We start from the raw sequence: 13,008 nt of genomic DNA on the forward strand, positions 1-13,008 counted from the left end.
CTTTCTTTTTTTGTCTATGAAGTGCATATTTTCACTGGGTTTGCTGCTTCTTTTATGCTTTATCCTCTAAATGCTCTGCTGTTTTCCCCAAAGGTTATAGATACACATAGAAAAGCAATAGATTTCGAGAGATGCCCAGGAAATAAAGTTTCTGCTCGAAGCTTTATATGATTCTATGAATGTCAGTAGCCCAATCAGCTGAAATTGCTATAGTTCATTGAAACACACCTGCGTACCTAAGAGGTTATATGATTTTAGAGATTGATTTTTATTCTTTTCTCCTTTTTCTGTCCCTGAACTTGACTCTTTTTTTCTTTTTGTTTTATTTTTCTAAGTAGACAGGCAGACAGTTGAATTTAATAGCACTAATGTAAGAAGTTCTCTCTGACAGTAATATTCACATTAATCCAGTAAGGGAATTGGTTTTGTGCATAGGATGTGAAATACGTCTCCCTTTTAGTCCCTGTGAGACTATTTTACAAAAATCTTCACAAGTTTGCCATTAAAGACAAAAAATACCCACTCAAAACAGAATATTCTGGAATAACAACTGCCTACGGTTAATCTTCTTTGCTGTAGAGAGGCATCTCATGATCTAAACAGTAGATGAGTGGGCCAGTTCAACCTTTTAGATGGCAGAAAGGCATGGAAAGGTGTTACAAAGGCAAAAAAACATTTAGCCAATATTTATTAACCAAAGTAACTTCACCTTTCACAGTCCTTTTAGTTTTACCTTCATTTTGGGGGAGGGTTTCATGAAATTTTCCCAACATCAGCTACTTACCTTCCAAGAAAGCAAGCTGCAAGGTTTAAGATGCCTGTCTTTTTTCATTTTTTATTTGTAATTTTCTGTTTCAAAGTAACATTTTAAACTCTTGGAACACTTTCTATATAAGAAAGGGATATTTTCCATTGAAAGTATTACATCTTTTAATCAGATACACTATCCTTTTATGACTAATAATCTCTTTATTGACTGCTCTGTTACGGATTAGAAGATTTAAGTGTCAAGGTATTATAGTAGATACCATTTTCTGTCCTGAAAGAAAGAAGTAGATTTATTACAGAAATGTACTATACGATAGGTACTGCTGCTTGCTTTTTATGTACATAATCTGTCATTTTGGAAAAGAGATGTAAACAAACCAAATTGTGAAATACAGGGCACAGGATCAATTACTGTGACTGATCCCTTTATCTAGCCAGAAATACAAATGTGTCAAAGCGCTGCAGGTGCAAGTTATAACAATGACATTTTGAGACATTTTTAAATTACGGTCATCATTATCACTTTAAAATAAGTGATTCTTGGGTTTTCAGAAGTCAAATGGATTTATACACATAGTGATCAAATTTTTCCCAATTATCTTCATAATTTTTTTTAAAATCTTCCATGGTTCATTGAAAAACAGCTATTTGCAAATTTAATATTAGGTGTATAGTATGTCATGATCTCCTCCAAAGAACTTGGCTTCAGCTGAAGAATTCTCCATAGCCAATGGAATTGTGATTGTACCTCTTGTTTTTTCGGTTATGTGTTCTGTGAAGATAAAGTAACTCCTGTACGTATTTTCATCCTCCCTTTTCCCTGGATTTTGTATTAAAATCTTCATAATTCATGCTTAAAGCATCTGTTCTGAACTTAGATCAGTTCAGCTTTTTGTTGCCAGTTACATTTTATTTTCACAGCTGTACTTACATACTTTGTCACCCTGCTTGCTGTGCAGACCAGTTTAAACCTTATAATACCAAGTCAGACTAGACCTGCATGCAGAATATACGTAGATAGGATAGTTTTTAAAATACATCTGTTTCCCTTAGAAAACTAGATAATTTCTGTTTTCTTTAATTCTTTATAATCAACTACCGTTCAGATTGACAGTTTATTTGCAATAGGAAACAAGATTCACTGACAAGGCAAGGAACTAATTATGCTGTTTCCAGAATTGAGAGCATATGAAGAAGTGAGCTTTAAGCTGGTCATACATTAATGGCAGCAGCAGCTGACACTATCAGAGATATTTTGCTTGTTTGCCTGTTAGGTGTTCCTGAGAAGCCACAAATTACTGGATTTACCTCACCAGTTATGGAGGGAGAGAGGATGCAGCTAACTTGCAAGACATCTGGTAGTAAACCAGCAGCCGATATCAGATGGTTCAAGAACGACAAAGAAGTTAAAGGTATTTAAAAGGACTTTGATGTAATTTGGTCCAATTGTCAAAACTATACATTATTTAGAATTATATTTTTTAATTCATGTTTGGAAAGTTTCTCATATTTAATCGTTAAATGAATCAGTGATAGTATGTAGATAAGGAATTGATTGTAAATTACTGGAGTGGTCATATAGCCATCTTTTTATTTTTTCTTCAAATCGTAAAAAGTGAAGTTTTGAATTGTTCTGAACTCTGTTCAGCATAATAAACTCAACTGTGATGCTTCATAGAGAAACATTTTATGGATTGTTGTTATCACAGCCATACCACTCACCCCAGATATTTTACCTTTTCATTTCCTTTTTGCCTTTCTAAGATGACATATGTCTGATTTGGTCAATGGCCAGTTTTATGTTACAGTCCTCTAAGTAAAGTGACCGGGTGAGGCAGAACCGTCTGGAGGAGACAGGAGATTGCACTTCCCATTGGGGAGCTACAGAGCCCGCTTTGGTGAGGAAAAGTCAAGGTGTAGCAATTCAGGGAATCTCAGTTGGGAAACTGGGAACCTGCAGCTGGGGCAAGGATGCTGAGAGTGCGGTGAGGAGCAGGGAGAAGGCAGACCTTAAAGGGGATGAGGAGAACTTCACAGGGACTGGGGGGAGTTGGACAAAGTCTGCTGTAACTGAAAAGTCATTGGGTAACTGAAACCGAAGCTGAAAGCAAGGATTTGCCTTTGAGGGCACAGTGAGATAGGAAAGAGTTGCATATAAAAGCTATTCATTTCTTTCCTGCCTTCTCTTTCACTTTGTATGTTCTTAAAACTCAGTTTTCTAGGCCATATTCTCATAAGTGTTGGGGTAGTTTAAAATCCTTTTTGGTGAATGGGTGGACAGAGCTTCCTATAACAGAAGGTGTAGTCACATCTACCACAGCCAACTGAGGTACCCATTATAGAGTAGATGAATAAAAAGGATAAGGTATTGGTATTTATTCATGTCACCTGTATTCATTCTGCTGTAAGACCAGATCAAGAAATGATTCAAAATCCACCTTTTCTGTGTAGCTTTTTTTTAAAAAACCCAACTTTTCTCTGCTTTGTCTCATATTTGTCTGACATTGTGGATTTTGTTAGCTCAGTGAACTGCCTCAAGCAAAGTTACAGCATTAATTACAGAATCCATTAATCTTCCTTTACTATTCTCTACCACCGTTCAATGTACACAACCAGAGCTGTGATATAAAATTGGTAAATAAAGGAGATTGCAGTTGATTGTCCAAGGAACCCAGTCCATTCTAGAAGCATCTTTAGATTTCTGAAGAAAATCAGAATAGTGTTGAAGGAGATGGGATTTTTAGGCTGGAATCATTTGATATGTGTTTGAGCATTGTAACAGGGATAGAAAATGAGGAAACAGAATCATTCTTTCCAGCCACTGGGAAATTTGAGGAAATTGCTGAAAGTGAAGCAGCGCCTCATCAAACATAATTAAAAAGAGGAATTTAACAGCAGAGCTAACACACATGGCACAGCGTAGATTCTGTCATCCAGAAAAGATGACAGGATGCATATAGATATTCAAGACATGTAAAGATTGAAAATCAGTCTAAGCAATGTCAATACTTTAAGAGAACCGCTGATACAGTTGGTGTAACAGCAAGGCAACTAATCTGAAAAGGTGTTATTTTAAAAATTATATTTTAAAATCTGATGTAATAACTTTGCCTTTCTTTCAGCTGATATGTAATTGAAGCCAAGCAAGCAATCTGATGATTTGACTCTTTAACTAATTTGCTCTTCTCCACAGTTCCTAAAGGGATGTTTTTTTTAAAAAGAAGGTGGGGAAGGAACAAAGAAGATGTGTGAAAAAGAACAGTAAGGAAAAAAAAATGAGAGGAAAGTACTGAGCACATTCATTTCAGTTTAGTTTTCTAGGTCTTCTGAAGAGCACATTGCCATTTCTCAAAGGTTAGAAATAAAATAACCTAACCAGTTTGCAGTGGCATCAGCAGAAGTTACATTAGCTTTGTGCACTGTAAAAGGTGAAATGATAAATCTGAGAAAATAGATATGAAATTATATGCTAATGCAGCTGACATTAAAGGTTAGGAGTTCATCTGTCTAGCACCAGTAAATCCAATTGTGTTACAGTGTATTAGACATGGTGCAAAAGAATATAAATGATGCATTGAGTTCAGAGTTGCACCAAAGGGGAAAAAGCCATTCTAAAATTGTAGCTCCATTGCTATTACTCAAAAAAGGAATCATCATCTGGTGAAGGAATACTGTTTGATAGAGTAAGTGTTAGTCATGAGAGAGACTGAATGTGAAGCACTGAGTACCATAACTTTCACTTTAGTGTTCTGTCTCTCATATATGCACCAAATTAACAAAGCCATCTGCAGTTTAGCATTTTGGTGATGTTTCTGGAAAATTATTAAAAGCAAAAATATCAGAGAAGCTAAATACATAATTTAAAAAAAAAATCACCTATTTTTTCAACAAAATTTGTTACATACTCTTTCAACAATATTATGTACAAAATTATTTTTAGTTTCAGGAATATTTTTTTAAATGGATTTTCTTTTTTTTTTTTTTTCCTAGCAAAATTTGGCTTCAAAAATAAATAAAATAATACCAGTTTGTTTTGTTGCAACAGATTAAGACATTTTGAATTAATTTATATATTTTTAGTATGCACAAAGAATTCAGAGAGGCACTGAACATTTTGTCTTGGTAAGCCTCTAAAATGAAGATGAGATTTTTTTAGATAACAAGGCCGTTTCATTTCAGAACTCGATTTTAAATGTAAACAAAAATTATATTTGCCTTGTAAAACCAGCAGAACTGTCTTTTTAAAAGATGGGTGTTTCTACATGGATGTTACAAGTATGTGCTTTTATAAATCATAGAATCATAGAATCATTTAGGTTGGAAAAGACCTTCAAGATCATCGAGTCTAACCATCAACCATGCCCACTAAACCATGTCCTGAAGTGCATTGTCTATGCGCTTTTTGAATACCTCCAGGGATTCAACCACTTCCCTGGGCAGCCTGTTCCAATGCCTGACAACCCTTTCAGTAAAAAAATTTTTCCTCATATCCGATCTAAACCTCCCCTGCCACAAGTTGAGGCCATTTCCTCTCGTCCTATCGCTAGTTACTTGATAAAAGAGACCAGCACCCACCTCACTACAACCTCCTTTCAGGTACTTGTAGAAAGCGATAAGGTCTCCCCTCAGCCTCCTTTTCTCCAGACTAAACAGCAATGAACAATGAATGATAGACATTCTATCATTTCTATTTATTATTTTCACTATCAAACATCTACACTTATGAGATATAAAGTAGTATTAGTTAATACAAGCATACCTGTATGTGCACCTAACTGGCAGAGTCATAGAGGTGGGCCCATAGTTGACCCTTAGATTTCATATGGCCCAGCCTCTGTTCAAAGGTTAGATCAGGTTGCTAAGGGTCTTCTCCAATTCAATTTTGAAAAATCTCCGAGGACAGAGATTCCATAGTCTGTCTGGGCTAGATGTTTCAGTATTTGAAAGCCCTTATTGTGGAGAATTTTCCTTATATGTAGGTATTTCGTGATACATAATCAGAAGTTGCCTTGGTGTAACTTGTGTTCATTGCCCCTCAACTTTTGCTGTACAACTCTGAGAGGACTCTGGCTTTTTCTTCTCTATGACCATGCATTAGGTACTTGAAGGCAGCAGTTTGTTCTGGTTGTAGTCTTCTCTTCCTGAGGTTGAACAAACTCAACTATCTTAAGCTGACCTTGTACATAGTATGCTCCCTCCACTGACCACCTCTATGGCTTCCGGCTGAAACTGCTCGGGTTTGTCGACATCTTTCTTATACCAGAAAGCCCCAAACTGGGCCTGGTACTCTAAATACAGCCACGCAAGTGCTGAATAGAGAAGAATCACTTCCCTTGACTTGCTGGATATGCTATTATTAACACAGGACAGTCATTTTTTAGCTTTCAACCCTGTAAAGGCACACTTGACTAATGTTCAACCTGTCCTCAAAACCCCCAGTTCCTCTTCTATAAAGCTACTTTCTATCTAGTCACCCCCCAACCTGTTTCATTATAGTGATTTCTAGAGAAAGTGCCTCTGTAATGGATCTTTTTTAAAAATCTTTTTTCAAGGGGGTATTTAGGAGACAGAGGAGTAGCAAGAAAATAAATAAAATAATGGACTACAGTAGACATGTTTAAAAATTCTATAAAAACCCTGGGTAAATATTCTGAATACTAGCATATGGTAACATACCTAGTACCTGATCTCCACTGCTCTTACATCCCGGTGGGCTTACATTCAGTTAGCATATATTGCAATCACACCTTCATTTTGCTATGAATAAACATCTAAGAAGATACAGCTGATAAAAGTGGACAAGCTAAGTATTTCTGTTGATGAGGATGTCAACAGTTTATAGAATAGTATCACCATCCTTTTTACAGAGGTAATTATCTCTAAGAGTTGAACTCTTCCAAACAATAGATGTCCAGAGAAAGGCTTCTAAACATCCGTTTAGGAAATTAACTGCTTTTGTTTTTCTAAAGGATTAAGCATCCACAACCTCTCACTGAGATTAAAGTTGTTGATGTTTTCAGGAGCTGTCTGTCCTCCACCTGAAGTCAGTAAGCAAAGGGATGTGTACATTACTTATAAGCAGAAGGCTATCTATGGAGGTGCTTATTATTAAATTTGGAAACCTAATTCTGGGAACAAAATCTCATGTGTTTGCTTTAAATGTTAGTGGAGACATTTGTTGTTTGATTATAATAACTTTGCTTTAGTCCTGGTCAATATTTGTGTCACCTCCTGTTCCCTCAATACTAATAGTCACCGTGGCAGAAATTGAAATCTCTTGAAGCTTAGCAACCAACAGGCATAAAATGCTTGTATGCAAGAAATAATTATTTCTTACGGAAAAATAGAAATCATATAACTACATAGTGTCTTCATCTATCTGGAGACAACGAAAAAGACCACCTTTCTGATTTCAGAGGTATTTTTAATATAAAAAGCTGTAGCTTAAGCCATTTAAGACTTGCTTTCTAAAATTGATATTTCATGGAAATTTTATTTAGGTCATCTTCTTCTCTAATGGGATTTAGTATAATTTGTAATACTGAAACCTCTCACTTTTTATAGGACACAGAAGACATATGCAATCTCAGTGTAATTTAATATATATGCTTATATATGTCTTTTAAAGCTTTCATTGTAACAAATCAATATAATGAGCTTCCTATTTTGCTGAAATAAATGAAAATCAATAAGTATTATAAGTGGTTGGGAACCAAGAAAAACAATTCTAAAGTATGTGTAAGAAGATCTCATGTTGCAGCTAATATATTAAAACTTTTAAAAATAAATGTTCAGTCTTTTGGATCTTCAGTTCTGATCTAACATGTATGTCCTACAACAAAACTTTCTGAATTTGAACCTTAACCTTGAGCTGTGTTGAATACTTCTTAAGCACAGCTGTAAGCTCCCGCACTCTAGTATCTGGGCTGAAAACTGTGAAAGATTTTTAACTGAATCTGCACAAAAGCAGTAGGCCAATTTAGTGTGATATAAAGCAGTGAGTGGAAGGTCTCTGAAGTAATTTTATTTCCAGTCTTCTTGGTACTTATCTGTAGATTCCAGTAAATACTATGACATGCTCTATCTACAGTTGTTCATCACCATTGATAGCTATAATTTGGTTTAGTTTAATTCATAAATTAGCATAATTGTAGCCAAACAACAGAATAAGCAATGAATAAAGTAAGCACAGGATTAATGTGACTACATGCATGCAACCCTTAGTTCACATGGTTTCAGTAATATCCATGTATTGCATTACTATAAAAGATTATAAGCTTGGACTTAGAAAATTTAAAATTTAGTGACACTGTGAATACGTAAGGGAAGCGAGGGTGGGAGGAGACCACATTTTTTCTAATGAACTGCAGAGAAAGTTCATATACAATTTGGACCTAAACATATAAGAGATAAGGATTAAAGGAATTTCTGTTTGAGTGCAGTATCACATAACCAATTTTAAAATTTTCTTTTTCAATATATGTCTCCTGATCTGACAATCAGACCAAACTGAGGAATAACTACAGTTTAATTACTTTTGTTTTAAAGAGATCGATACAGATATGAAAGACATGTTTTGTCAACAAGTGTGATAGATAATTTAGCTGTCTAATGCTGGACTACTTTTCCTATAAATATTGGAGATAAAACTGTTTGTTTATTTCTTCTTTCAGATGTGAAATACTTAAAAGAAGAAGATGCGAATCGTAAAACATTCACAGTCAGCAGCACGCTGGATTTCCTAGCAGATCGCAGTGATGATGGTGCAGTTGTAAGTTGCAGAGTAGATCATGAGTCCCTAAACTCTACACCTCAGATAGCAATGCAGGTTCTAGAAATACACTGTAAGTAGTATATGTTATATATCCTTGCTTTTATAGTTTTGTTTTGTTTCAGAGTGTCTATTGTGGGAAAATTATAAAAATATCTGGTATTGTGCAGATAGATAACGTCTTCCTTTTACCAGCTTCTCTGGTTTGCATTTGGTTGGTTGGTTGGTTTTTGTTTTGTTTTGTTTTGTTTTTGCAGGAGTAACTCTAAAAAGTTTAGTGAGAGCTTTACCAGTGAAAACACTATGGGACTGAGTTCCTGGTTTGCTTTGAGAAACGGTAGGGAGGAAATGCATTTGTCTTTTTTGTTTATCACTGTAGCAATGTGAAAGAGTTCTTAAAAATCAAGATCATAGTAGTTCACAATTTTCCTTGAAAGTATCTAGAAACTTGAAACAAGGGCACGAAGAAGCAAAGTTCACAGCAGACTGCCTCGATAACTTTGAGTCCTGCTAATGAAACTCGGTGAAATGCGGTTAGCAACACATGTCCAGGAGGAAAAGCCCTTTAGAATTTATTTTTAGGCCTTGTCTCTACAGGATGTTACTCTAGATAATCCAAACTTCAGTTGTTTTGTATCTCTGTATATTGGCTTATTTTTTCCAACAGGATTTCTGGAAACTTGATGTTTTCCACAATGCATTGTTTCAAAGTTGAATGAACCTGCCTATGTATCTGTGTGCCGTACTCTGAAGTCATGTTGTCCTTTGAGTCCATTTTTTTTCACTTATAAACTGTGAGACACTCAGGAGAACACCTTTTCGCCATCAGATGACATTTTCATATTCACTTTCATTATACCCACCGTTCTTCAGGGTACAGCTATTTGGATTTCTGCAGAACACCTGTACTTCTAATTGCCAGCTAGCTTTATGTTACTGCCCCCTCAGACTGCCAACTTATCAAAAGCCACAATGCACAAGTAATTATTCTCTATCATTCCTGCTTGCTCCATTAATTTTCCACCAATCAATTTAGTGCTTTCCAGCACTAGCATAGAGTCATTATACATAGAAAGGTAAGTGAGAAATGTGCCAAAAGAAGCTCAAGTTTAGAAGAGAGGGTGGAAATACCATTTAAAACCATGGAGAAAGCAGTATTTTTTTATTGGTGACAAGGAGACTAAGAACAGGCTATTATTGTCCTTTTCCTTACCCCCTGCATCTCCATGGTCAACATACTCAGAAGTCTTACGCTGGGCAAGTTTCTAAAGAAAACTTTATAAAAGAGAAGGAGATTCAGGGAACTGATGGTGTTGTTCAGCAGAGAGCCTTGAAGGAAAAAGAGGAGAAGGATGATTTACTAGAGCAATCCCAAAGACTCTAAATGGAGTACATCGCCCTGGAACAGGGCCCCTTGATTTTATTCTCCTGGTATTACTTACATCGTTGTGGGTATTACTGCAGTCACTGGAAGCTGCTGATGTTTTTCCATCAATCCATAAGACTTCAAACATATAAGAGACATCCTATTTGTATTAATGAGAGGCGTGCTCAAAGGACCCAATGTGAGCTGACCCAATATATCCTCAATGCCACCTGACAGCAGTTCAAAAATAGTGCTGACAAAACAGATGTATTATGGGACCTCATGAGAAAAGTCAGGAGAATTTGTTAATCTGATGTCCTGGAGGCTCCAAAATCACAACCAAGTAGTGTGGCATTGCTCCGTAGGGTACGTGTTCTGAACGTCCCAGGGGTATTTCAGATCAGCAGAGAGCTATGGGAGAATTATAAGCAAGTACCTTAAAATAGTCAAACAGAACAGCACAGATGAGCACCAGTTTGGCAGAGAATGGGTGCAAAATGATTGGGCATCACCCACTAGAACTACATTTGGTTTTTAAACACCTTCCTAAAATAAGAAGAATTTTTTCTGTGGTACATGGATGCTCCTTACAAATTATCCATGTATCATCACAGGTTAGAAAAAAAGGGCAATAATAAATTGTCTAGCCATTTCTGTCCTGTATAATTATGCTTGAAAGTAAAAAAGTCGTCTTTGTTTCAAACAACTAGCCCCTGACAATGGAAAAAACATTTGTGGCTTCATCAAAACAAAAAAAAAGCAAAGAAAAGGAAAACAACAGAACAGTAGGAATTATAGGATTGTGTTTGCATCCAGTGGATGCAGTGGATGGTACAGAAAAAGGAAAGCAATGCAATGGTTGGAATGACAGGTTTTTATTTATGCCTAGTGAGAGATAGAATAAAATTAAATCTGTCCTAGACGATGAGACTATATGAAAAAGATATTTGTAATGAGTCCATGGAGAGATGTAGATAGAGGTGCTTATGAGTCCACACAGCTGCTTTTATCATCAACTTTAATAGGAAGTAAACTTAACAAAATGAAAGCCAGTAATGCCATCAGCAGCGATATCAATATGGAATATACTTTATTCCCTCTTCTTCCCCTTACACAAATCTTAGGTTTTATTAGTGTGATAGAGCAATCAAATCAGCTTTCCCCAGTAGTATTACAGTACATGAAATGAAGCTGAGGACTAAACTTTTGTCGTGGTTTAACCCCAGCCAGCAACTAAGCACCACACAGCCGCTCACTCACTCCCCCCACACCCAGCTGGATGGGGGAGAAAATCGGGAAAAGAAGTAAAACTCGTGGGTTGAGATAAGAACGGTTTAATAGAATAGAAAAGAAGAAACTAATAATGATAATGATAACTAATAAAATGACAACAGTAATAATAAAAGGATTGCAATGTACAAATGATGCACAGTGCAATTGCTCACCACCCGCCAATCGACACCCAGTTAGTCCCCGAGCGGCGATCCCCCTGTCCCCACTCCCCAGTTCCTATACTAGATGGGACGTCACATGGTATGGAATACCCCGTTGGCCACTTTGGGTCAGCTGCCCTGGCTGTGTCCCATCCCAACTTCTTGTGCCCCTCCAGCTTTCTCGCTGGCTGGACATCAGAAGCTGAAAAATCCTTGACTTTAGACTAAACACTACATAGCAACAACTGAAAACATCAGTGTGTTATCAACATTCTTCTCATACCTAACTCAAAACAAAGCACTGTACCAGCTACTAGGAAGACAATCAACTCTATCCCAGCTGAAACCAGGACAACTTTTCAGATAAAAAAGTTTTTATTTTCTTTTAATTTATATAAGTGTATGTAATAGAAATAATGTCTGAGTCCTCCTGCTGCTCCTTTCTGTTTTTTTAATGGTTAGGTCCAGAAGTAGATTACCTATATTATTTATAGCTTGACCAAAAGAAGGATGTCTTGAAGGAGACCATGATCAGTCCTTGTTTTCACAGGGCTCTCCAGATTAATTTTGCAGACTTCAAATATTAAAATAATAGGGATGCTGTTAGGGTAAGCATACTGTACCGCACTCCAGACTGTGGGATAATTAGCTCCTCCAATCTTTTGAGCTTTCTTTATCACTAGTTTATGTTATGTCTCACTTCTGCTTAATCCTGTTCATCTGTATCACATTCTCTGTGCACTGCAGGGCAGCCCAATTGGCCAAGTTTTTCAGTTGTGCTGAAAGGTTTGGCCATAATTTAGTTTCTGCTTGGCCAGCAGAGGCTTGTGGTAGCATGACACTGCTTGCTGAGTTTATTTTTCCTCTGACCCTTACTGTCAACAGTAAACCTAAAATAGACTTGTATCCCCTGTGGCTTTACTCTGAAGTTTGCTTGTCAGACTAGCTGCCACTGATTATTAGGAAGTGCTTCTTGTAAGCGATAAATACAAATCTCAAAGGGATATTTCATTGCATTGTTTACTTCTGCATTCGAGCTAAACTAAGAATGCATTCTTTGTTCCTGTATTAAAGAATCACAGGTGCAGTAGTCAATTTTGAAAGCTTCTCAGTACGATATTTGGGAGATTGTATACTATAAGTCCTCGTGCACGCTCCTGAAAAAACATTTTGAGGGCAAGTACAACTTCTGGCCCACATGTGGGAAGTCAATGAATTCTGTTCATCCCTCCTCAATGTCTCAGACACGTGTTGTTTCCCAGAAGCAGCATATTCACCTTCCTCCAGGTCTTATCTGAGCAGAAGCCAGCCAACACGTTGCTTCCTACTGAACAGAGTGCCATAAAATTACCCAGTGGTAATTACCTTGCCTTAGTGAAGACTCTCTGACTACAGTAAATTACCCAGCAGACCTCAGTAAAAATTAATTGTGTAAGTCTGCCCCAGAGGCTGCTTTTGAAGCTTTAAAGTGAAATCAAATCATTTGAACTTCAAACCTAATCATCGTGATTCTAAAATGGCAGCTGTGATGTGATCCGTGCTAACGGACTCAGTGAGATTTTGCTCAAAAGCTGACCACACTCCCAAATGACAGCACTAATAAGCTAAATATGTGTTATGTAAAGAAATGTCTAGAGAGGCAATTTTGAGTAAATTCTGTATTGGCAGAC

General features: G+C 36.7%; 1 protein-coding gene across 4 annotated transcripts in view; it reads left to right on the forward strand.

Moving 5' to 3' along the window:
• Nucleotides 1–13,008, forward strand: part of CADM2 (cell adhesion molecule 2) — a 701,199-nt gene that overhangs the window by 567,834 nt on the left and 120,357 nt on the right. For all 4 annotated transcript variants that reach the window (XM_052794467.1, XM_052794469.1, XM_052794468.1 and 1 more), the window contains 2 exons: nt 2,043–2,180; nt 8,442–8,612. In XM_052794467.1, the coding sequence (XP_052650427.1) occupies nt 2,043–2,180; nt 8,442–8,612 (309 nt within the window). The remainder of the gene's footprint in view (nt 1–2,042; nt 2,181–8,441; nt 8,613–13,008) is intronic.

This window comes from Harpia harpyja, chromosome 8 (assembly GCF_026419915.1).
Source record: "Harpia harpyja isolate bHarHar1 chromosome 8, bHarHar1 primary haplotype, whole genome shotgun sequence".
NCBI classification, from domain to species: Eukaryota; Metazoa; Chordata; class Aves; order Accipitriformes; family Accipitridae; genus Harpia; species Harpia harpyja.